General features: G+C 41.9%; 1 protein-coding gene across 1 annotated transcript in view; it reads right to left on the minus strand.

The window, feature by feature from the left end:
• tspan9a (tetraspanin 9a) overlaps positions 1-22250 on the minus strand; it is a 137432-nt gene that overhangs the window by 45964 nt on the left and 69218 nt on the right. Inside the window, exons 2-3 of the mRNA XM_015964984.3 lie at positions 18686-18877; positions 11177-11251 (exon numbers count right to left, since the gene is read on the minus strand). Coding sequence (XP_015820470.1) covers positions 11177-11251; positions 18686-18877 — 267 coding nt within the window. The remainder of the gene's footprint in view (positions 1-11176; positions 11252-18685; positions 18878-22250) is intronic.

A 22250-nucleotide genomic window follows, 5' to 3' on the forward strand; every position in this document is an offset into this window, starting at 1 on the left:
CCAGCAGGCAAGGTAGGTTAAGGGTATCAGTGATACCCCAGGAGATGAGATCTTGCATGGAGCCCCAGTCTGAGGGAGACCGACAGTCGTCTTTAGCCTCTTCCATTTTCTGACAATTGCTCAAACAGTTGATCTCTTTCCACTAAGCTGCTTGGCAATTTCCCCGTAGCCCTTTCCAGTCTTGTGGAGGTCCTCGATTTTGTCTCTGGTTTCTTTTGACAGCCCTTTGGTCTTGCCCATGGTAGTAGTTGAAGTCTGACTTAGGCCTAGTCCACACGTAGCCGGGTTTTTTTTAAACGAATATCCGCCCCTCCAAAAACTTGCATCCACACCACCTCGTTTTAAAAAAAAACTGTCCACACGTACCCGGATAAATACGTTGTTAAGGACATGCCAGACCTGTAGGCGGCAGTACTTCCCCCGTTCTTAACCTCGTCCTTCGTCTGTGGTCTTCCGCAAGGAGCAGTAATTCCGCTTGCAAAAACAAACAAGCAAAAAGCGCTTGGACAATTGATAAAGCGAGCGCAGCTCTGAGGGCATCCATGCTGTCGGCTAGTGTAAACACAGGTCGCACACGTGATGTCAGCATTTTTTTGTCGTGGAAAGTGACGTTGCGGACCTTAAAACTCCGGTTTTGTCTGTCCACACGCAGACACCCAAAACGGAGAAAACGCAGATCTTCACTTTGGCCGGAGTTTTTAAAAAGATCCGTTTTCGTGTGAAAAAACTCCGTTTTCGTGTGGACGACAGGCCAAAACGTAGAAAAATATCTACGTTTTGGCAGATCCCCGGCTACGTGTGGACAGGGCCTGACTGTGGGGTGGATAGGTGTCTTTAAAGAGCTCAGACAGGTGCTACTAATTAAGACTTAAGTGGAGTAGAGGTGGACTTCTTTAAAGGCAGAGTAACAGGTCTTTGAGAGCCAGAATTCTTGCTGATTGCCAGGTGTTCAAATACTTATGTGCAGCAGTGCAAAACAAATAAATACTTTACAAATCATACAATTGGATTTCCTGATTTATTTATTTTTACATTCTGTCTCTCACTGTGGGAATGCACCTACAATGTGAATTTCAGACTCCTCCATGATTTCTAAGTGGGAGAACTTGCAAAACACACACACACACACATACATACATATATATATATATATACACACATATGTGTGTGTGTATATATATATATATATATATATATATATACACACACACATATGTGTGTGTGTATATCAGCTTCATCCTAGAGCAGCAGTAATCAATAGGTGGCTCAGGTCCGGTACCCCCTGGTCTGACAATTCCAGCAGCAGCGATCCCCCCCCCCCCCTATTTTTTTTTTTACAATTATCAATAATGTTTGATATCGTTCAATCAATCGTTTTTTATTCATATGCCCGTATATCGTCCAGCCCTACATGACCGACACCTTTCTGTATCTTTTTGTGACCACATAGGGAAGACGAAGCTTTTATTTAATAAGTTCTGTTATTTAACGAAGTAAAAATAAATCTAAAGTCTAGTTTTAAAAGCTGAAAGTCAGTCAGGCTCATCATGCTGGATTAGACTGGATTAAATAAAAGTTTTACCAGATAATAGAATTTTTGCTATAAAACGCTAAAAAGTTTAATTCTTTTGAAAGTACTTTGAAAAAAATAATTGCATGATTTCAAATATAATTGCTCTTTCTCGATCTACAACTTTACTGAGGCAGAAGATCTGTGCGTTGCACCTCAGGCTGCTGGTCGTACCAAACTCTTCTCCGTTTGCAGGGAAATGAGATGAAGAGCAGCATCATCAATCTCTGCCTCATACGTTGTTTCCATCTTTTATCTCCTGGTCCCCATGCAGGCTCTCTGCGATGCTGCTCACTCATTACTGACTCCTCGCACTAACACGGTCACAAGAGAACACCCCCTCCACCCCTTAACCCACACCCACCCCTTACCTCACCCCGCCCCTACAGTACAAGGAAGGGAAATAAAGAAAAAGCATCTTTAGAGTCTCCAATAAGTCTGCACATCCTCCATTTCCTGTGTGGACGTCTTTGTTGCAGCCTGAAACAAAACCTAATGATCCAGATTTGCAGCTAACGAGATGCAGATAAATGAGTTCAGAACAAAGAAAGATTTGATCTTGCAACACTCGACCTCATCCCCCCCCCCCCCCCCATTCTCGCACGAACAGCAGATACAAACACATTTTTTGTTGCCTTAGCCTATTTTTTCCTGATGAGAAAAGTAACTGCTTAACTAGAGCTCGAGTAGCTAGCACTGGATGCACCAAGCAGCAGCAGCTTTTTTTCACCCACAGAATGTTGCTCTGGGACATCAGTGCTATATGTTGTGTGGCATGTTGACAAAAGCCCGAGAAGCAGCTTCTTATTACACAGATGAGGTCGGGGTCGCCCACAGGCTGACCAAGTCCACGTTCAAAACGACATTCACCGCAGAAATCTAAAGGGTTCATTCAGCTCATCCAGGGGTGTCAGACTCCAGTGCTTGAGGGCCGGTACCCTGAATCTTTTTGTTGAAGAAGAAGAGATCTTTTCTATAGCGCCTCTCAAGATAAAAATCACGAGGCGCTTCACAAAAACAAAAAAATGAAAAAATATAAAAAAGAATTTAGAAAATGATTAAAAATATATTTAAAATGAGCAAAAAATAGACAATTGTGATTAAAAATGTAGAGAAAGAGAGAGAGAGTGAATAGGAATGAGGGAAATCAGTGGATCCTGAGGAAGGTGGAATAGGTGGGGAGAGCAGAACAAGGAGAGGGTGATGAAGGTCACACCAAAGCCAGCATGAACAGGTGAGTCTTCAGCTGCTTTTTAAAAGAGACCACTGAATCCACTGATCTCAGGCTCAGGGGGAGACAGCAGCAGATGATCTGTCACCCTGGGTCTTTAGCCTGGTGCTGCACAACCAGTAGGCTTTGATCACTGGACCTCAGGGACCTGCTGGGGGTGTAGGGACTAAGATCACCAATGTAAGATGGTGCTTGTCCATGTAAGGCCCTACAGACCCAGAACCAGGATCTTGAAGTGAACCCTGAAGTTGACTGGCAGCCAGTGAAGCTGGAGAAGAAGCGCGGTGATGTGGGGTTGTTTCCCTGTTCAACACAGTTCATTCACCTGTACAGCAGCTCATAAAGCTCTCCAGAAGCCTGCTGGTTGAAATCAGGTGTGTTGAAACAGGGAAAACACTAAAACGTGGGATAGTGGCCTTCCAGGACCAGAGTTTGACACCTGTGAACTCCGCCCTCCGAACAAATACAAATTTAAAAAAAGACCTTTGAATGTTACATGGTGAGAAGAAGTGAATGACGGTGTGCTTCATATAAACACAGAAAACAAAGGTAAAAGGGTTGGCGTGCTGTCTTATAAACACCTGTCATGAAAGAACATGCTAACAAATTCTGCTGAAATGAACAGATGGTCACCGGTGGATTGTTTCCCACCTCTACCCGAGTTTAGAAAGCAAATCTGTTGCCTCTTTAGATGCATTAAATTTGCACTGTGAGAAATCTCTACTGTCAGAACTGGTTTTCACTGGACACCTGAGAGCAGGTACTCGGAGAGGTGGAGCTGTACTGAATTCTCATCAGGACACTAAATGACTGATCTAACTGCTTCAGTTCTCAAAAATGTAAAAGATCTGATCTTTTTTGTGTTAGACACTTAAAAAGGGATGGATTATGTCTCGTTTTGTTTCTATGGTAGATACAAAACATGTTTATGGAGTTCTTTGCACAAAATCCCTCTCACATAAAGCTATCTTAGCAGTTGTATTCATGAATTTTCAGTGCCTTCCAGAATGAGTCATTTCAGGGCTCTGTCACTTTACGAAAAGAAGCTGGAGTTGGCCATGCCCACCCATCCCTCTTTTAGGCTGCTATAAGCTGAGAAGCTCCGATTTGCAGGAGGGGCTCGGAGTAGAGCCTGCGCTCCTCCAGCAGTAACTGCTCTCCTCTCAGTGAAATGTGGTTCTGTGCTAATTTTGCCATTTGTGACATCACAAATGGTGATTTTTTTTAAATGACTTGTTTTAAGCACATAATTCCTTAAACTAAAAAACTGAAAGAAAGTGAATGAATATTTTTCCTCACGTTAGGAGTGTTAGAAGAAGCAGTAGAGACTCACATGACACCACAAAAGGATGCAAAAAGCTAATTTTGCATATTTCCCCTTTAAAGCAATACAAATCAACATTTTTAGTGATCGGACAAGAAAGGGAATGTCTACCAATCAGGAAGCTGATTCTCTGAGAATGTTTGCTTCCGATCGCTTCTGCTCTCAGAGCCTTTAAATGACTTCCAGAGTCTAATTTCACATGGAAACCAACTTGCTGCACAGGTTGTTCGGTAAACACATTACCACACTGAAATGGGAAAAAAGGACAGGACATCTGCTAAATTGGGTTTCACAGTCCTACCTGTATTGGCACAGAGGGTGTGTGATTACAGTTGGCTTCAAGCTTTTGAGTTTTTGTAGTCTGGCCAACTCTGCTGCAACTGAAGGAAAATACGTTGGCACGTTCTAATAATTTAAGATTATGTGTCCGCCAATGCTCAGTCTAAAACGACTGACATTTGCAGAACACATTCCATAAGTTCATCTACATTACTAAACTAAATGTGTGTATGTTTCTGGAGATCACAGAAGAGGGAGATGGTCGACAACTCAACCCAGATAAGTGGACAGAAATGGATGGATGAGTTTTCACAAGCTGTCAGCCATAATCATCACAATTGCAACCAATAAAGGCTATAAATATCTGGCTTTGCATGTAATGAGTCAAGCTCATATATTAGTTTCACCTTTTACATTTATTTAATAAAATAAATTAACACTAGCATGATATTCTAATTTTTTTGTTTCACCTGAATGGGCAAAACTCTTGCTAATTTTAACATCAAGCTGTTGGGCAGAAGCACCAGCACTCCGTTGGACCTGATTAACTTCAAACTGCTGTTTGTTTTTGGGTTGGTGGCCATGTCTTAAATGGCTCCCCAAAGGGAAGGTTATGTATTGTTCTTTTTTTTTTTTTACTCTTCATGTTTTTAAACATTCTATTTGTGGTCTTAGTGCCCTTTAAGCTGAGACTTACCAACCAAATGTTGTTATGTGTATGCATAATGACAATAAAGAATTCAATTCAATTGTTAAGCCAGGAAAATTACGGCTTCAGAACGTTTCAAGTGAACCAGTAACGTGAAAACATTAAAAGTGGGGCCGGGACTTTTACGCATTAATTATGATTAATTAATTTGAAAGAAATGACGCATAAAAAAAAATTAACGCATTTAATCACAGCTTGCATTTCGAGCAAGGCGGAACCTTTGTCACTGCACGACTTCCTCGTAGACTGAATATCACTGACGCACACAACAATGCACAGTGCTAATGGCTACTAAAACGGAATAAAAACAGAAAAAAGTTGCCTTGCTTGGACTGATGCAGGATTTAGGAAACCCGTCCACCTCTTTTCTTAACTTGGGGGGGAAAAAAACTTCGAGACAACAACGGAGTCCGTATCGCGGACATTTGTCAGAGATCGTCCCTGCTGCAGCTGCCCGGTGGCACCGGAAACTTTACAAAAGTTGCTGTTATCTATATTTTTAACATTTACGTAACATCTGTGCAGCGCTGAAAGCACCAGACAGAATAATTCTTTGCCCTAACAGTAGTTTATGAAAGTTGTCAGACAAACGAGAGGCACCTGCCTGCCGCTGGGAGAATGCTCCGTGTTCTCACTACTCTGTAAACAATCACAAGCAACGTGTCTTAAAGTTGAAAACAGAAGTTAAAACAGAAACACTCTAAATGTGATTAATTTAGATTAATTAATTACAAAGCCTCTAATTAATTAGATTAAATTTTTTAATCGAGTCACGGCCCTGATTAAAAGCAATTAGCTCACAGAAGTATGATGCTAATAAGCCCAAAGGAAGTTCAGAAGCTCACAAGGAGTTTGTCCGCAGAGTCGCAGCTTTTGGTGAAGTCGTTCTGTAGTCTTGTGTTAAAAAAAAATCTTGATTATGTTTCTCCTCTCTTAAAAAACTATTCTGCTCACTGGCATCACGGTCTGCCGAGACTACTGCCTGTTGATTTATGTAATGCACACATTTATAACACATCACAACCATGTGCGCTCTGCTGAATTGCCAAGCTAGTTAATGTGTTTTTGATGTAATTATTTCTACAATTTTTGCTCAAATAAACACCGTTACATAGTAAGTATTTTTCAGCCATGCCTGAAACTAAATGTAATGATGCTTGCATGGTAAAACCTCATTGGGTAAATTATGGTACATGACTTTTCATCATGAAAAAATAGCAATTTCTCATTAAAAGCAGCTCCATAAATCATGCAGAGTAAAACATGATGCTGACACCAATTCTCTAGCATAAAAGGGGAGGTTTTTATTCGGTTGCCTCGTTTATAACCCTTGAAATTGGATGCATTCAGAGTGGCACAATCAAAAAGAAACTCGCATTCAACAAACATGAAAAAGCTTTGTTCCTGTGCTGTCATATCACGAAAGGATTGTTGGCTTGTTTTCCGCCCGCTATAGGTGCGTTAACTCGTATCCAAACTTGAAACGGGGCAATTACGCCCCATCCTTTAACATCTGCCGCACACAGGTTTGGGACTGACTCATATCAACAAACACAATTTAGTTTCTTTTTTCCACCACTTTCAGAAATTCTCATATCCTCCCTTCCTGGATCATTATTGGATCACAGGATAGACACGAACTGTCAAATCCTTCCACTCCGGAGAATTAAAGGAGTCAACGTTATTTCAGCTCTGCTCTCACTGCACAGCGCCGGGCAAGAGTCTTGAAAGGCCGGAAAGTGTAATAAATGATGTGGAGACAAATAGCATCAGAGTCAGGGGTCCCCCAGTAGGACATCATTAACCAGGACACTTAATTCCCTCCGTTGCTCTGAGTAGCCTGAGGCCGGAGCACTTGACAGATCCACGGAGAAAATCCTGTTCCTGCTCCATAATTGGTCTGGCAAAAATAATGCAACAACCAAACACGTCTGGTTGGACTAAATCCAGCTGCACACAGATGTTCCTGCCTGCTTTGTGGTGTTGTTAGAGATGAATTTGACATTTGTTTTTCTCGTAACGCTGCTCCAACCTTCATCCATGACATCACTGCTTCTGTCTTGACTTTTTCTATATTATTTTCTGACGACATCTCTTTCCATACGCCCAGTTTGCCCGAAGCTTTTCATTCACCTCCTCAGCATTCCCTGTGATGCACCGTTTCATTCATGTTTTCATTTCACTTATTTTCACCCACTTTTTGGTTCCCCTGCATGCGATTTCCTCGCTGCGCATCTCGGCTTGTGGGGCTCTTCCTTCTCACTCTGAGCTAATAAACCTTCTCTGGCGTTCGGCTGGGCGTGCTGGGTCGACGGAGGCGCAATGAGGTCGCGGTGTTTAAGACGGATGGCTCTAATCTGGTTTGTGGCCCAGCCATCTGCTGTAGTCAGCTGCTTGCTAACTGCAGGGTCGGCCTTTATTATAGTACGCGCCTCTACATGGCATTTAATCAGAAAGCTTAACATCACTGAGGCTTGTGCAAAGAAGAAAGTGGTACCCATGCATACCTGGAGGCAAGACTGCCGGCTTAACGATGAGACAGAATTTCTCCATTTAGAACAAAACGCTGCAGCTTTTATGAGTGAAGATGCAGCGAGTGACTGAATAAAGGCTGCGACGGGAGAACACGCCCCTTTTGATAAATCCGACACAGCAAGTTGGTCTTTTTCCCCACATCTGGTCATCAGCTTGAGAAGGATCACGGTTTGCACATCAGTCGTGACTTGAGCATGACCTATTTGACAGAGCAACATTTATGTTTTGCGGGCGTGCTGATACATGTTTAAGAGCTGCCAACGAGTTTACATCTTCCAAACTAGTTAATAAATGCCCTGTGATTATAGGATCAAATAGGGAAAGTGAATTAGCAATTCCTCTGATCACAGCCTGCAGCAGCACACGAAGTGAGCCTCGCACAGCATACAAAATCCCTCTTAAGATAAGGAAATTGAGGAGAGGAGAAGACAAAAAGCTGTTTCTCGTGCAGTGCGCACCATTTGTCCTTCATCCTGATACTGACACCCTAACAACCCTGTCAATCTTGAACATGTTATTTCGTCTGAGTAACAATCTCCTTGAATTTGTTTGCGAGCTGTCTACAGAATGCCATTTCTGAAAAAAACATATAATTTGCAGTAATGACTTTGCTTTTCAGTGACATTTGAGGACCTGAAAGGAAAATCCACATTTTGGCAGCTTCACATCCCATTAGGTACCAACACACAGCCACTTTGCAAGATGTGACAAATACAAAGCATGGTGGATATTCACCAGAACTTGTAATAGAGAACGTTGTCCCAAAGCAACACTAAATCCTTTATTAATGAAGACTCTTTTGACTTCTGCTCTGCTATCTTTTTCTGATTTTACAGGTACAAGCCTGAAGTTAGGAGAATCTACATTTAGATCCCCTCAGAGGGATTTCGGTTTCCTCATCATTCCCCACCCCCTTTACTCCCCCGAAGACAAGTCAGTAATATTTGGATGATAAAGCATCAAACATGTTTACTCAGACTTGGCGTGCCTGTGAGACCTGATCTGAATCGGAGGATGGATTGGCTGCTAAATGAATTCTTTTATCTGCTTGAGAGTGGAAGTTTGAGCAATAACCTCTGAACAAATGCAGGGAATTAGCCGATGTCTCCGGGGCTGCGTGACACGGAAACTTAAAAAAAAAAAATCTACCAACATCGTGTCCTTGAAAGCAACTAGAAGTCATCGTGGGCCGTGCGGCGAAGGACTATCTTCAGGAGGAAACATTTGTGGGGTGATTAAAACAGACATAGTGGCGAGCAAAGGTGTCTCTATAATAACCACAGCTTTATATATCCTCATCTGTTGTCACCCCACAGACAGTCACCTGACTTGACCCCACAGAGGTCATGGGAAATGTGCCTGACTAATTACAGGAGGCCAACTGGTGAAGACTGGGCTGCATTTTCAGGCCTAACCTTTGACCTCTGCGTTAAGAGTAGAATGAAGACATTCAAGCTCCTGTTTTAGAAACAACTAAATATACCTGCAGAAGGAAACTCTGACCCATGCAAGCAACTGGAAAATGAATGCGTTTATCATATTCGTGTCTAGTATCGACTTCCCAGTTCACCAAATGGGCCATTTGAACTCGGTTTACTTTGGCGCTGCACTATTGTCTCACAAACAGAATGTGGCGTGGTGTTGAAGAGAATTTTTTTGGACATTTGTTGTTGGTGATTGAAAAAGTAGCTTGAAATATTTTAGAGTAGACTATTTGCTTTTAATTCCCCGTTAGCATTGTTAGCTCAGTGTTTGCCTCTAGCCTGCTTCACTCGATATGAAAGTAAAACTAAAGGATGCTGTGGCTTCTTAGGTGTAACGGAATGAAATGACTGTTTCCCCCTCTCCTCTGCACAGAACTAGTCTGCATGAGATATGGCCTCAAGGCCTCATGCATTCCTTCTAACCTGCTTCTTTTCAGCTCAACAGAAGAATGAAGAATGGACTCTTTTCTTTTAATTAATCAAAGAACTCTGTTTTAACAAACTAATCCAGTCAAGTGTTAGTCAATAAATAAGATGTGACCAATCTGTGAAATCAAAATATTAATTACTTTATTATAATCCTATAGAATATAATAAGTAATATGACGTTAAATGTTCCACTAGGACTGATCTCACATAGCGTTAAGACATGACACATTGTTTTACTGATCCAATCAGAATCTGCCAGATCTGACGGAGGCGTGGTTTTGGTGGTGTTTGGTAAAATCTGTCATCTTTTCATTCAACCATAAACCAAAACATCCGAAGTATAAAACTATGCCCACGTCATCTCTAACGCCAGTTCAAAGCGTTCTAGAGAAGTTGTCGGAGTGGCCAATCTGTAACTTTCCTCTTCAACCGAAAGAACCAACGACAAGCTGGATAAATCTGTTGCATTTTACCAACCACGCAACGGTTCCTTTCAGAATAAAAGCTGAACCACCACGACCCAGGTTTGGGTCTCACCAGACGCCAACAAAATTGTCGTGACCCGGGAGTATCTCACAGACTGGCCTGGTCGGCAACCGCTGCTTTTCCTACCGGCTTCGGTTCCAGAAAAGGTCAAGCTGGACCTCGACATTCCTGATCTAGCGGGGACTTCCGCTCAGGGTATGTAGGCCGACAAAATGGCGTTGAATGTGTTTATGAATCTCCTAACCAAAGCTTAGAGCGAAGACATCACCTTCAGTTCCCATCAGAACTAATCGCTTCTTCAGATTTGCTGGTTCTGAGCAACATTACACCTCACCCCATTCACCGTCTCATCCACCTTAGTTACACCATACATGTAGTGTTTAAAGTTAGTCTAGTTTAATTTGTTTAGTAATAAATTGTTTAACTTTTAAACTTGACTCTCTTCTGTTGTCTCTGAGTGAATACGAAGCGGTTATCCCTGCATTAAAAAGTTACAATCTTCTGGTTTAAAATAACCTCACAGATCCATAAGGTGGATTTCATATTTTCTATGGAATCCTATGCCTTATGGCTTATTAAATAACATGTAATTTAAATCATTACATGGGGTACAACAAATAACTTCTGGGTCGCTCCTGTTTACTGGTTTTTTTAAATAACTCCAGAGCTTTTTGCCTGCTGGTGTTGAATTACTAAAACCAGTGCTGCTGCGTCAGCTCGGTGCAGAATTGGCAACCTTGCAATGACGATTACATCCCTCTTTAGTATTTTTGGAAGGAGAAAAACTAAGAATGAAATCGTTTTAATACAAGCTTCCTTCCAACACGACTGAGACTTTATACCATTTATTGATTAATTTACTGTAGAAAACAGTTTTTTAATAAAACAAGGTCCCTTAAACTGATGTGGAGCCATTTGAAGACAGCAGCAACAAATTTAGAATGTGCCTAAATGAGCTCAGACTAGCCGTTAGCACATCAGTCCTGATGAACTAAAACAACCCAGGAAGGTATTAATGCCAAATATGATAATAAATTTTACTTTTACACAGAACACACTGCAGTGGCTGAAAAAACCACCCTTTAAAACATGCAATACAGACATAACACTAAGAAGGAATGAAACTTACCTTATCCGAGTACACAAAGAAAAGGATGAGTAATATCAGCTCTGCCAGGAGAATTATCAGCAGTACAATGAAGAACTGTGGATGAGATGGAAAAATAGACTTTAAAAAAATGTTAAGAAAACAATCTGAGATTTTGTGAAACGGCGGAGCCTGCAGGTAACAACGCTGCTTCGTGTTGCTTTACATGTGGACATGCTTTGGACTGATACAGGTGAGTCAGCTGTACATGTAAAATAAGAACCATGTTGTAATTTCCTCACTATGATTCTCACACCGTGCCCTACTTCCAGCCAGCTCCAGACAGATGCTGCCTCTGAACCAACCCCTTCACTCTGCAAGCATCCACCCACAGTCAGATAACTCCCGGTGTGAGAACCGTGTGCAAACAGCGACTGTGGAGAACGTCTGAACCGATTTGTCCATAAATATTCCTGAAATTCTCCAGTGTTCATCAGTGAAAACAGATTTACAAGTAAATGAAGCAGAATTTCCTATAAATGTTTGATTCTTTTTTCATCTTTACAACACACAAATGGAGACTTAAAAATACAATAAAGGCACTTGAAAGGAAGTGGAGAAGAACGTAGACAACAAGGAGGAGGCATTTGATGAAGCCAGACTAAAAAGATTAAATGCTGGAGGGCTTTGTTAATGTGATAAGAAAAAGGAGAGAGGGGTAAATTACTCCCATGATGAACTTTTCGGTCTTTCATCTCAGCTGCTGTTCTTCTTTCCCCACTTGACGCCACGTTGGCTCAATATTTACAACCACTTCTGCACAGCATGGGAGGAAACAAGCGAGCCCAGATTTGAGAAACCTTTATTTATTCCATGCTCATTCGAGAGGGAGGGGGTGTTGTTTGTGCCGCGGCCCACATTAAATAGTTACGACGGTCTGTTGGTGGGGCGGTATCTGGGTTGCCGGTTTAATGTACCACTGTTGTGCTTTCACAGCTGACTTGTCACCCGGTGGTGAATGTTAAAGCACTTTTTGCTGTAAGTAAATATGAGGCGCTTCAGTGGACTTGTGTGAGGAGACTTGCATGCACTCTACTTGTTGTTGCCATCCACTCGCAATTCCTTTTTTTAACGATTGCCCTTTCAGACTGATATTTCAGTGGTTTACTCCACATGTTTTTGTTTGTTTATCTTCTCTATAAACGGTAAGAGGAAAAATACTGGAAGATATACTGCAGTGGATGTCTGCGCTTTATGTTTTTGTTTTTTGTTTTCTCCTAAGGAGAGTTGTTGTCGAGGTAAACGCTCAGATCAGTTTGGACCCGGGAGATCTGAACCTGCTCTGATCTTTAACAGCATGACACCATCCTCCACACAACCTACCAAAAAAAAAAAAGATCAAAAGAGTTTTTCCAGAAATAGATTTAACGTGACCATTTCTGCTAAATCATCATACAAAATGTGTCGTTTCTAGTCCCTATTAAAATATCAGTCCTTTTACATGCTGCATGTTTCTTTTTCCGGTCTTTCCCATCCCTCCCTGCTCTTCTCGCTCAGCTTTACAGCTGTAAGGCAGGTGAAGGAAGCCACGTCAAATGCTGAGGATTTAAGGAGGCTTTTGACTGATGCAAGAGCTCTGAAGGGATTGAGCTGTTTGTAATGCAAGCAGTCAGAGCCCCAACTTTAGTTCTCATCAAAAGTTTCAGTACATGAGGTTTCATTTGTTTCTCGCTCTCCATTTTTCTCCTTTTGCTGAAAATTAACACAGACCTCCTTCCATTGCTGAACCTTCGTAAGTAACTCTTGCTTAAAATAAGTGGAACATCAAGACGGAGTAGCCTTTGTGATGAATAATGAAACATTCATAATTATTAAGCTCATGGATATCGAGTGTTTTTATTGCATGTTGTATACGTACGGTGCATTAATTTGCTGACATATTTTATGACATGTTTCCTTGATGTCTTGCTTCTTGCAGGTCTGAGACAGTCCTGCAGCCTAAAGCCTGATTTATGCTTCTCCGTCTGCGTCAGTGCGGAGCACACGCAACGCCATTACCCGCCCTTGCGTAGGGCTCCGGCAGGCACGCAAGTACGTACGGAGTCGAGCCCACTTTTTTAAACATCCGTCGAACGAGACGGATAACGCAAGCTTGTGATTGGTCAGGACGCCGCTGTTGTTTACAGCGCCGCCATTGCAAAGAGAGCCGAGTTTAACTAGTGGCAGACACGGAGAAGCTTGAAGAATACCTCGCAAAAAAACTCTAAAAACATGAACGTTTAATTCTCCCGTGACTGGAGGAGTGAAAAGATACGCAGCAAGCGTTTTATTTGTGGACGGAAATGACAGGAAACGTGGGTTTAGAGGTGGCGAGCGCATGAAGCGGTGGGAGAATGAGAGACAAATATTTCCATGTTAAAAGTCTCTTATATACATAAAATACACAATATAAACACACCATCTTGGACCGATACATGACAGGATACCACAGAACAGCGCTACGCCCTCTGTTGTCCTGCCGGGGAATTGCTTTGCAACACTCCCCAGGAGACGGAGAAGTATGAGAGCAAAACGCTTCCGTCAATCCGTGCGTGTCTGTCCCTTGCGGAGCTGACGGAGAAGCATAAACCAGGCTTAAGGGTGAGAAGCTGGCCATGATGTTTTTACCTCTGTCTAAGCATGTGCTCATTTACCAACATTTCTCATGAGTCAGATTCTAATTAACCTCAGAAAGCAACGGTTTAACGTCCAGCTACGGCTGCTTGACATCGGTTTTATGTTATTTAGTTGCACAGATGAGAAAATATTTCACATATTGCCTAAAGAGATTATGCACCAGATCATTTATTTACACCTGAACTAATTAATTCTTCAGGATAAGTTGATTTTATTTTGAAAGTCTGAAGCAGGGGTCACCAACTCTGTTCCTTGAGGGCTACCATCCTGATAATTTTAGTCATTTCCTTGCTTCAAATACATCAGTAATTCAAAGGTTTATGCAGAAGGCATTATAGTGAAAAGTAGAAATCATTTGTTTCAGGTGTGCTGGAGCAGGAAGCACAACCAGTCATCCACCGAGCGCACGCATGCTGGTGGTGACGAGCTACAATGTAGCCACAGCTGCCTTGGGGCGACGGTGGCACAGGAGTTAAGTGCTCGCCCCGTAATCGGAAGGTTGCTGGTTCGAGTCCCGCTCAGTCTGTCGCTGTCATTGTGTCCTTGGGCAAGACACTTAACCCACGTTGCCTGCTGGTGGTGGTCGGAGGGACCGGTGGCGCTAGTGCTCGGCAGCCTCGCCTCTGTCAGTGCGCCCCAGGGCAACTGTGGCTACATTGTAGCTCATCCCCACCAGTGTGTGAATGTGTGTGTGAATGTGTGAATGACTGATTGTGTTGTAAAGCGCCTTGGGGGGTTCTAGGACTCTAGAAGGCGCTATATCAAATACAGGCCATTTACCATTTTACCATTTACCACACTGACCCTAAAGTGAGGTAGGTGAACACTGGCACAGCTGGTCCCTTCGACCAACACCAGCAGGCAGGGTGGTTTCAGTGTCTTGGAAACAACAACTGAGACGGGCAACTAACTCCTCTGCCACCATCGTCCCATTTCGCCTCTGACTGGTTAACAGCAATGCAACTCTTCCACTGCCTCTGTTCACTCTTCATTGATGCAACATTGATGTTTTACCTCCACAAATGACACAAGCCTGAAGGAGTTCTGACATGTTGTGAAGTTGATAATGCTAACGGTTAGCTTCTACTAGCCCAGACGTGCTCTGCTCTCTCCGGGATGTGAAATTAACTCAGCCTTCCCTGTTGGGAGCCCAGATGGGTCCATGAATGCCGACTTCACAGCGTGACTCAGTGTGGCTTTTTCTCACCCGAGCACTTCCCCATCTATTTTCTTTTGGTGGCTAATGCAGGAAACAGGGGTAAAAGGTCATTTTCACATTTAGCATGCGTGTGAAACTCATAGTGACGAATCAGCGAACCTCCTCTTTAATGTTTTTTTTTTTTTTGTTGCATTCTCTTGTTAGTTTAAAACGAAATAGTTTTTGAGTTTATTAACGGATCACTGCCCTAATTTTCCTCATCTGGTTTTGGGGCATCCTGTCAATCAGCAGCTCTGTTTACTGATTCATATAATAATTTCTCCACTGCTGCAGCCTTCAACTTTGCACAAGTGGATGACAGAAACTGTAAACACTAGAATGATGCTAATGAACAAGCTATGATTTCTATTTTAAGTAGGTGTGAGTGAATCCCATTGCTCAGCTACATTTCCATTTTTTCTTGGGAGCCCCTGAGATTTCACACAACCCAGACTGAACTCACCCACAGTACCTACATTGAGATCTCAGCTAAAGAACAAATATGCAAATGTTTTGCATAATATTCTTTTTTAAGCAAAAATGAGCAAATATAACCTTGCATAAAACATCAACTGCACATCAGTGGTTACTTTTTGGTTTCCCAGGCTGCAGGATGAACCCTCAGAGTCACATTACTGAGAGTCAATCAAGCTGCATGCAGGACAGCTTTATTTAAAGTGATCTGCAGACTCAAGGTAGTGAAGAAGTGAGAATACCCATGGCACTGGTTCATTTTAAGAAAAAAAAGGCATTAATGATACTGGCAGCATTTTGCTGGTGCGAACTTTGATGTTTTAATTTACAAAATCATAGAGCAATTTGTTCTTTTCCTAAAATTTAGAAAGTGAGCAAAGTTACAAAATCCAAGGCTCAAATCGTCTGCCATAAAAAAACAATGCATCTGCCTGAAAGCCTTGTTTGAAGTCCAGCACTTTTCATCCGTCATTTGTTTGCATTATTATGTAATGCATTTTCCAAAATACTCGTCTAGCGGCTAGTCTGGCACAACTTCAAAGAATGCTAGAATTAGAAGAAGCATCTGCAGTCTTCCATTATCTCCCCACTATACTAACACTAAAATGTGAGCAAAAGACGCCAGATGTTCAGTTGCTGGCTGCAGGACCAAACATGAGAATTCTTTTGTGGAGCAGATGAGACACAGTGGATTACTTTCACATTTGACTGAAATGTCCTCACTGCAAGAAAAACAGTAACAAAATTAAATCCCTGTATTTATTGTATTCTCAGTCTTTTACATTTTAATTCAATTTCCCAAGGCATATTTATATTATATTATATTATATTATATTATATCATATTATATTATATTATATCATATCATATCATATTATATTGTTTAGGGATGAGCCAGATACTCGTTTCAGACGAGTATCCGGTACGGATAAAGCATTTTTGACGAGTACGAGCATGAAATGAGTAAAACTCGTAAATATCTGTAATCGTGCTGAAGGAAAATCCTCATTGGGTAACTGACTGTCTTCACGCTCTGTGATTGGCCAGTCAAATAGAGTGCCCGCCTCTCCCTACACACAAAACTCTGCAGCCGGGAGCTCACAGCTCAGTCCGCGTCCAGTCCATACACGCACACACAGTAACGGATCTCTCTGTGCTTGCTTCACTGTTCACGTTTCTTCAGTACTCCCTATGTTTTCTTCAGTCAGCTTCTTTTTAAAGTTACTTTAAAGTTATTTAAAGTTCCTTTTTTCATAACGTACGTGGTGCATTTGACAAGACAGAGCTGAAAACGGCTCGTGCTGCGTCAGTCACTGCCTCCGCTCCGGTTGGGCTTTTTTCCCCTCTCTCTCTCCTCTTCTTCAGGATCCACTCCCTCTTTCCTATTCACTCCCTCTCTTTCTTTACATTTTTTAATCACAATTGTCTATTTTTTGCTCATTTTAAATATATATTTAATCATTTTCTAAATTCTTTTTTCTATTTTACATGTTTTGTTTTTGTGAAGCGCCTCGTCATTGTTATCTTGAGAGGCGCTATAGAAAAGATCTTTTCTTCTCTCTCTCTTAATTCATGCACTTAAATATTAATGTTCTGATTTTATTGAAAAACTTGTTTTGTAATAGTTCCTTTACTATTGTGATCAAAAACATTTAATCTCAACTCAGAGGCTGCTCTGTAAATAGTTTTCACATAAACAATACACACATCAACTTCTGATCAGACTTAAAATAATTTATTGATGTAAACCACACCCACTTCTGGTTAAACTACACCCACTTCCGGGTTAGGCCACGCCCACTCCGAGTACAGCTACAGATAGTGGTGTACTCGCTCATCCCTAATATTATTGTTTCATAAAAGTTCATATAACTTATTTAGTAGCTTTAGATAACAAGAAGGCATTTATTTATGTTAAAATGTTAACATACAAGTATTTTACTTTTACCATTTACTATTAAAATAAATAAAATTAAAATTGGGAACCATTTTCAAAAATGGGGAGATTTTATTAATTAAAATTTGTTTTGTGTTGCCGTACTGAAACATAATTTCATTTAGCTGAACGTTAGCTTTTTTAATAGGAATTGTAAAATGCTGTATTTAGGCAAAAGTTTTCCAGCTGTAAATATTGCTTGATAGCTCATTAGCTTGTTGTGGCAGCCTGTAATGGGGTTGTGAACTTGTTTGGAGGAAATGCTTTAAACCTCCTTCACAATGCAGTTGCACAATCATTTACTGCTGCAAGCAAAAATATCAGAATGATGTCTGTCACCGGCAAAGAGAAACATCCAATCTCCAAAAGCAGCACTTTACAGGAAACAAAAAAGGAAGGTAAATAATTGTTGTCAATTAAAACAAAGAAACTCTGGGCTGATGCAAAAATCTTGATCATGACCGTGGAACACACCTAGCATGTTCTGTACATCCGCTAAAGCATCTTTAACTCATTCGCTGCCAGTGTTTTTTTAAGAGCCACAGAACATTGAGCGCTAGGATGATGTTGACGCCAAAACAACCAAAACAAAGCGGAGACTCACCTCTTACATCACGAAGAATCAGCGCGTTTCTAGAGTTATCCGTTCTTTCATAATCCGTTGTTGAATTGTGATCGGCAGAAGCTTTTCCGGTTCGCGCCTCACTTTTTTTTTTACAGCAGCGGCCCAAAACGATCTCCTAACACATGGATTTTCTGCTTCCTGACCACGTGACGTGTGACGTCTCTGGATGAAGATCGGCTTTAGAGCTGGGATGTTTGTTCTTATGGTGCGAGGGCTCGTTCCGACGCTCACACAGTAAAAACATGTCATTGGCAGTTAATGAGCTAAAAGAGAAGTGAATTTGTGATACTTATTCTGTTTTCCCATAAAGGTAAATAAAACAGATCATAGGTTGACTACTTAATAAGGATCTTCCACCTTAGCAATAATACAATTTTTCAAGGATTTTTGAGGTGAGTTTTCCGAATTTTCCTGCACCGTACACTAGTGGTGTACACATGCACGAACAGTGAAAAAGTTGCTTTGCTTAAACATTTCAGTTGTAATTTTACTAAAAATAAAAGCTATTACCCAAACTTGAATGTCCACATTAAAATTCCAATTTTCCCCAGATTTCTGTCTACATGTCAGGGTTTAATGAGTGTGAGAAAAATGCTGTCCTAAAACACTGTTGACATGTATAGAAACTTAGACCAAACTTACACTTAGAAGCAGGCACTTGTTCTCCTTGATGGCACCAAGGCAACCAAGGAAGCCCGTCACCATGACGATGGCGCCTACAGCGATAACCATATTGGCAGCTGATAGTGAAGGGAATGAGGGTGAGAAGGTGGCGAAGCTGCCCTGGGACACGGAGAGCCAGATACCCACACCGAGCAGCCCGCAGCCACATAACTGCAAAGTGAAAGACAACAAGATGTCAAGGTGGGAAAACTTCATCTTTTCAAGCTTTGCTGCAGAAATGATTCCCAACCAGTTCTGTGTTTAGCTTTAGATATAGTGGCTTACCTCCTCAGAGGCTAACTTTGAACTGAAACAAAAGCTTGCTCGACTAACTGATTGTCAACCTCAGCTTCCATCTGGCTGTCAGAAGCCCACACAGTTACTAAACACGGCTAAATTAAACGGGGTTTTACATTAATTACAGCCACGATAAGCCAATAACGGCGCGGCAAGAGATTATGGTAAAAATTGGACCTGCATGGGCCGCGCCAGTTTTGAACATTTGAGCTGATTACGATTAAATCCAGAACAAACAGAGATGTAATTACACCCAACCCCTGAAATGACAAGTCCCAAGCTCTTCAAAACCACCTGCAGTGGATTTGAACTTAACCTAGAGAAAGCTGTTCTCTAATCTCACCCTGCCAGATTGCTGAAGCACGTCAGGTCTGAAAAGTGTATGTTATTAGTAGATTAGTGGGTTTTGAAGGCTTTGATTTGCTCGTGTTGGTCTATTTATCAGAGATAAAACTCATACGGCACGACCAAAACCTGAGCAGGAAGCTAAGTCGTTAATGGAGGGAGAATAAAAACCACACAGATCTAGCCGCTGCAAGAAAAATAATCTAATTAAAAATAAGTAAACCACAAAGGAAATATACCATGACAAATCTCCATGCTGCCATCGTTTTTCCCACATCCGCTCCTCCTGCCCTCTTCTTTGTTTCTAATCCTTGCACTTTAATGCCTGTCAGCAATATGTGCAGAAACCCTGCTGCACACAAGCACACACACTGAGTTGCAAATTCACACACAGGACCCAAGACAGAAGCCTCATCAGACAGGAATCATGGATAAATATGGTTTTGTTCGAAACCCTTTCGTTTTCTTGTCTTTTTCCACAACAGAATGATAAATCTACCACCCACCGAGTACGTAGGAGAAAAAAAAGCTGACAAAGTTTAACTGTCAAATAACACAATGGATAATAACTCGGTTGTGCACCTGCAGCTACAAACAAATGTTGCTTCAGTTGGACTTATGACAAGAAGGTTTATCAGCTACGCCACACCGACAGCAAACAACATGACTTAAAGCACATCCTTGAGTCCACTGAACTCAGAGACAGGTCTCAATGACGTTAGGTGATGATGGGCAAGAGTAACTTTGGGGCCCCGGCTGCAAGCCGTGTGAGGTGACGATAGATTCCTTCAGGTCCAACGAATCCTACAGGAGCTGCAGATACCATCTTATGTGTCAGATGAGCTCAGTCTCACCTCAACAGACCTTTAAACTTCGGGACTCTTAAGTATTGCTCTGGAGCAAAGAAAGTAGAGCACGTGCTTCTGGAAGGTGAGGAAATAGCTGAACAGTTAAAAAGGAAGCAGGAAAAAATAAGTCAATAGTGTGAAGAAATGCCTAAAAAGCTTGTTGGAGAACTTCTAGCAGCATCTCTTTGTGTTATTTCGTAAAAGCAACGGTGATCCAACAGAGTTTCCTGTCAAGGTTAAAGACCAGTTACTTCAATCAGACTCCAATAATCAGCCTCTTAGGAGCAGAAAATCTTATTCTTCACATATAAATGACTGGGAAGCCACACTTCATTTGACTGAATGTGAAACTGAGTGGTCTTAGTAAGCCCCCTCTTTAGAAAAAGACAAAGATGCATCGGAGATCACCTTGATGTTCAGCCATTTCCATTCTGAATAATTCAGACAACTGAATTTATTAAGAGGCACCCTCTAGCCCTTTATGCTTCAATGATTGAGAACAAGGAGAATAAAAATGTCAATTGAAAATGCTGGTAAAGGTCATGTCCTTACCCACTAGAGTGTCTGATATAGGGAATCACTGCTAACTCTATTCAGAGGGACAGATTATATATTTTGAGGAGGGATTTGAGGAAGCAGGGGACCAATAGTGAGTTTAAGAGGCCACAAAGATGAAGTGGATTTACAGCCATTGTGAGGGGGGAGGAATATAGTACCTTCACTTAATTGTACTTAATGCTCAGTGAAGGGAGCTCATCCAAGCGTGTCACTCACTAAAGTGTACGTGAAACTGTCCAACCCCTTTTTTATCCGTCTGATCTCAGCCTACAGGTCTAGTCTTTGTTACAACCAAGCACCATGCTGTCTTAAGACCACTGAGTCTGCACCACAGGACAGACCCCCCCCCCCATACGCTCTATGATCTTGCTACTTATCTAACCTTAGCGGTGAGCCTGAAATTGAGCTCCTTATCTCATCAAAACCGTGTGACGGTCATGTTTTGATAGTCCGTCCAGAGGGAAGGATCAAAGAATCGCCAAATGCTGGAGAAGCTTGAGAACAGAAATAAGCAAAATCTCACTATGAAGTCATTATCTCACTGAGGAAGACTTCTTAGAAAAAGAAAATGTGTGAGAATTTAGAAAAAGTTGCAGTAGGAATAGCACTGAATTGGTGCTTCTGGTTATGATTGAGACATTTCATATACAGTGATTATGTTTATGTATTTAGCAGACGCTTTTGTCCGAAGCGACTTACAAGTGATAATCGGAATGTTGCCCTTGAGGCTAACAACAACAATAACAACAACAACTTGACATCAGTCATGGAGAGGAGGGAACAAGGAGTGGACAGTAGAGAGGGGGGACGGGTGCAGGGAAGGTGCTAGTTTAGAAGATGCTCTCTGAAGAGCAGGGTCTTCAGGAGTTTCTTGAAAATTGAAGAGGAAGCCGCAGTTCTGGTAGTGCTTGGAAGGTCATTCCACATTTGTGGAACGATGCATGAGAAGAGTCTGGATTGTCCTGAGCGTGGTGTAGGCACTGCTAGCCGACGATCCTGTGATGACCGGAGCGGCCGGGCCGAGACGTAAGCCTTTGCAAGAGGATTCAGGTAGATGGGAGCCGTACCGTCTCGGACTTTGTATGCTAGTGTTAGCAATTTGAATTTGATGCGTGCTGCTAGCGGTAGCCAGTGGAGCTCAATGAACAGAGGGGTGACGTGTGCTCTTTTTGGCTGATTGAAGACCAGACGCGCCACTGCGTTCTGGACCATTTGAAGAGGTCTCACAGTACAGCCTGGAAGACCAGTTAGAAGGGCATTGCAGTAATCGAGGCGGGAGATGACAGTAGATTGCACCAGGAGCTGGGTGGCATGTTGTGTTAGGCATGGTCTGATCTTCCGTATGTTATACAGCGCAAAGCGGCATTAACGAGCAACAGAGGCAACGTGATCTTTAAAGGTCAGGTGTTCATCAATCACAGTGCTCAGCATAAATGAGTACACCCCACCACATTTGTCAGAAAACCTTTAGTTTCCTTTCAGAATCAACACTGAGA

This window comes from Nothobranchius furzeri, chromosome 4 (assembly GCF_043380555.1).
Source record: "Nothobranchius furzeri strain GRZ-AD chromosome 4, NfurGRZ-RIMD1, whole genome shotgun sequence".
Classification (NCBI taxonomy): Eukaryota; Metazoa; Chordata; class Actinopteri; order Cyprinodontiformes; family Nothobranchiidae; genus Nothobranchius; species Nothobranchius furzeri.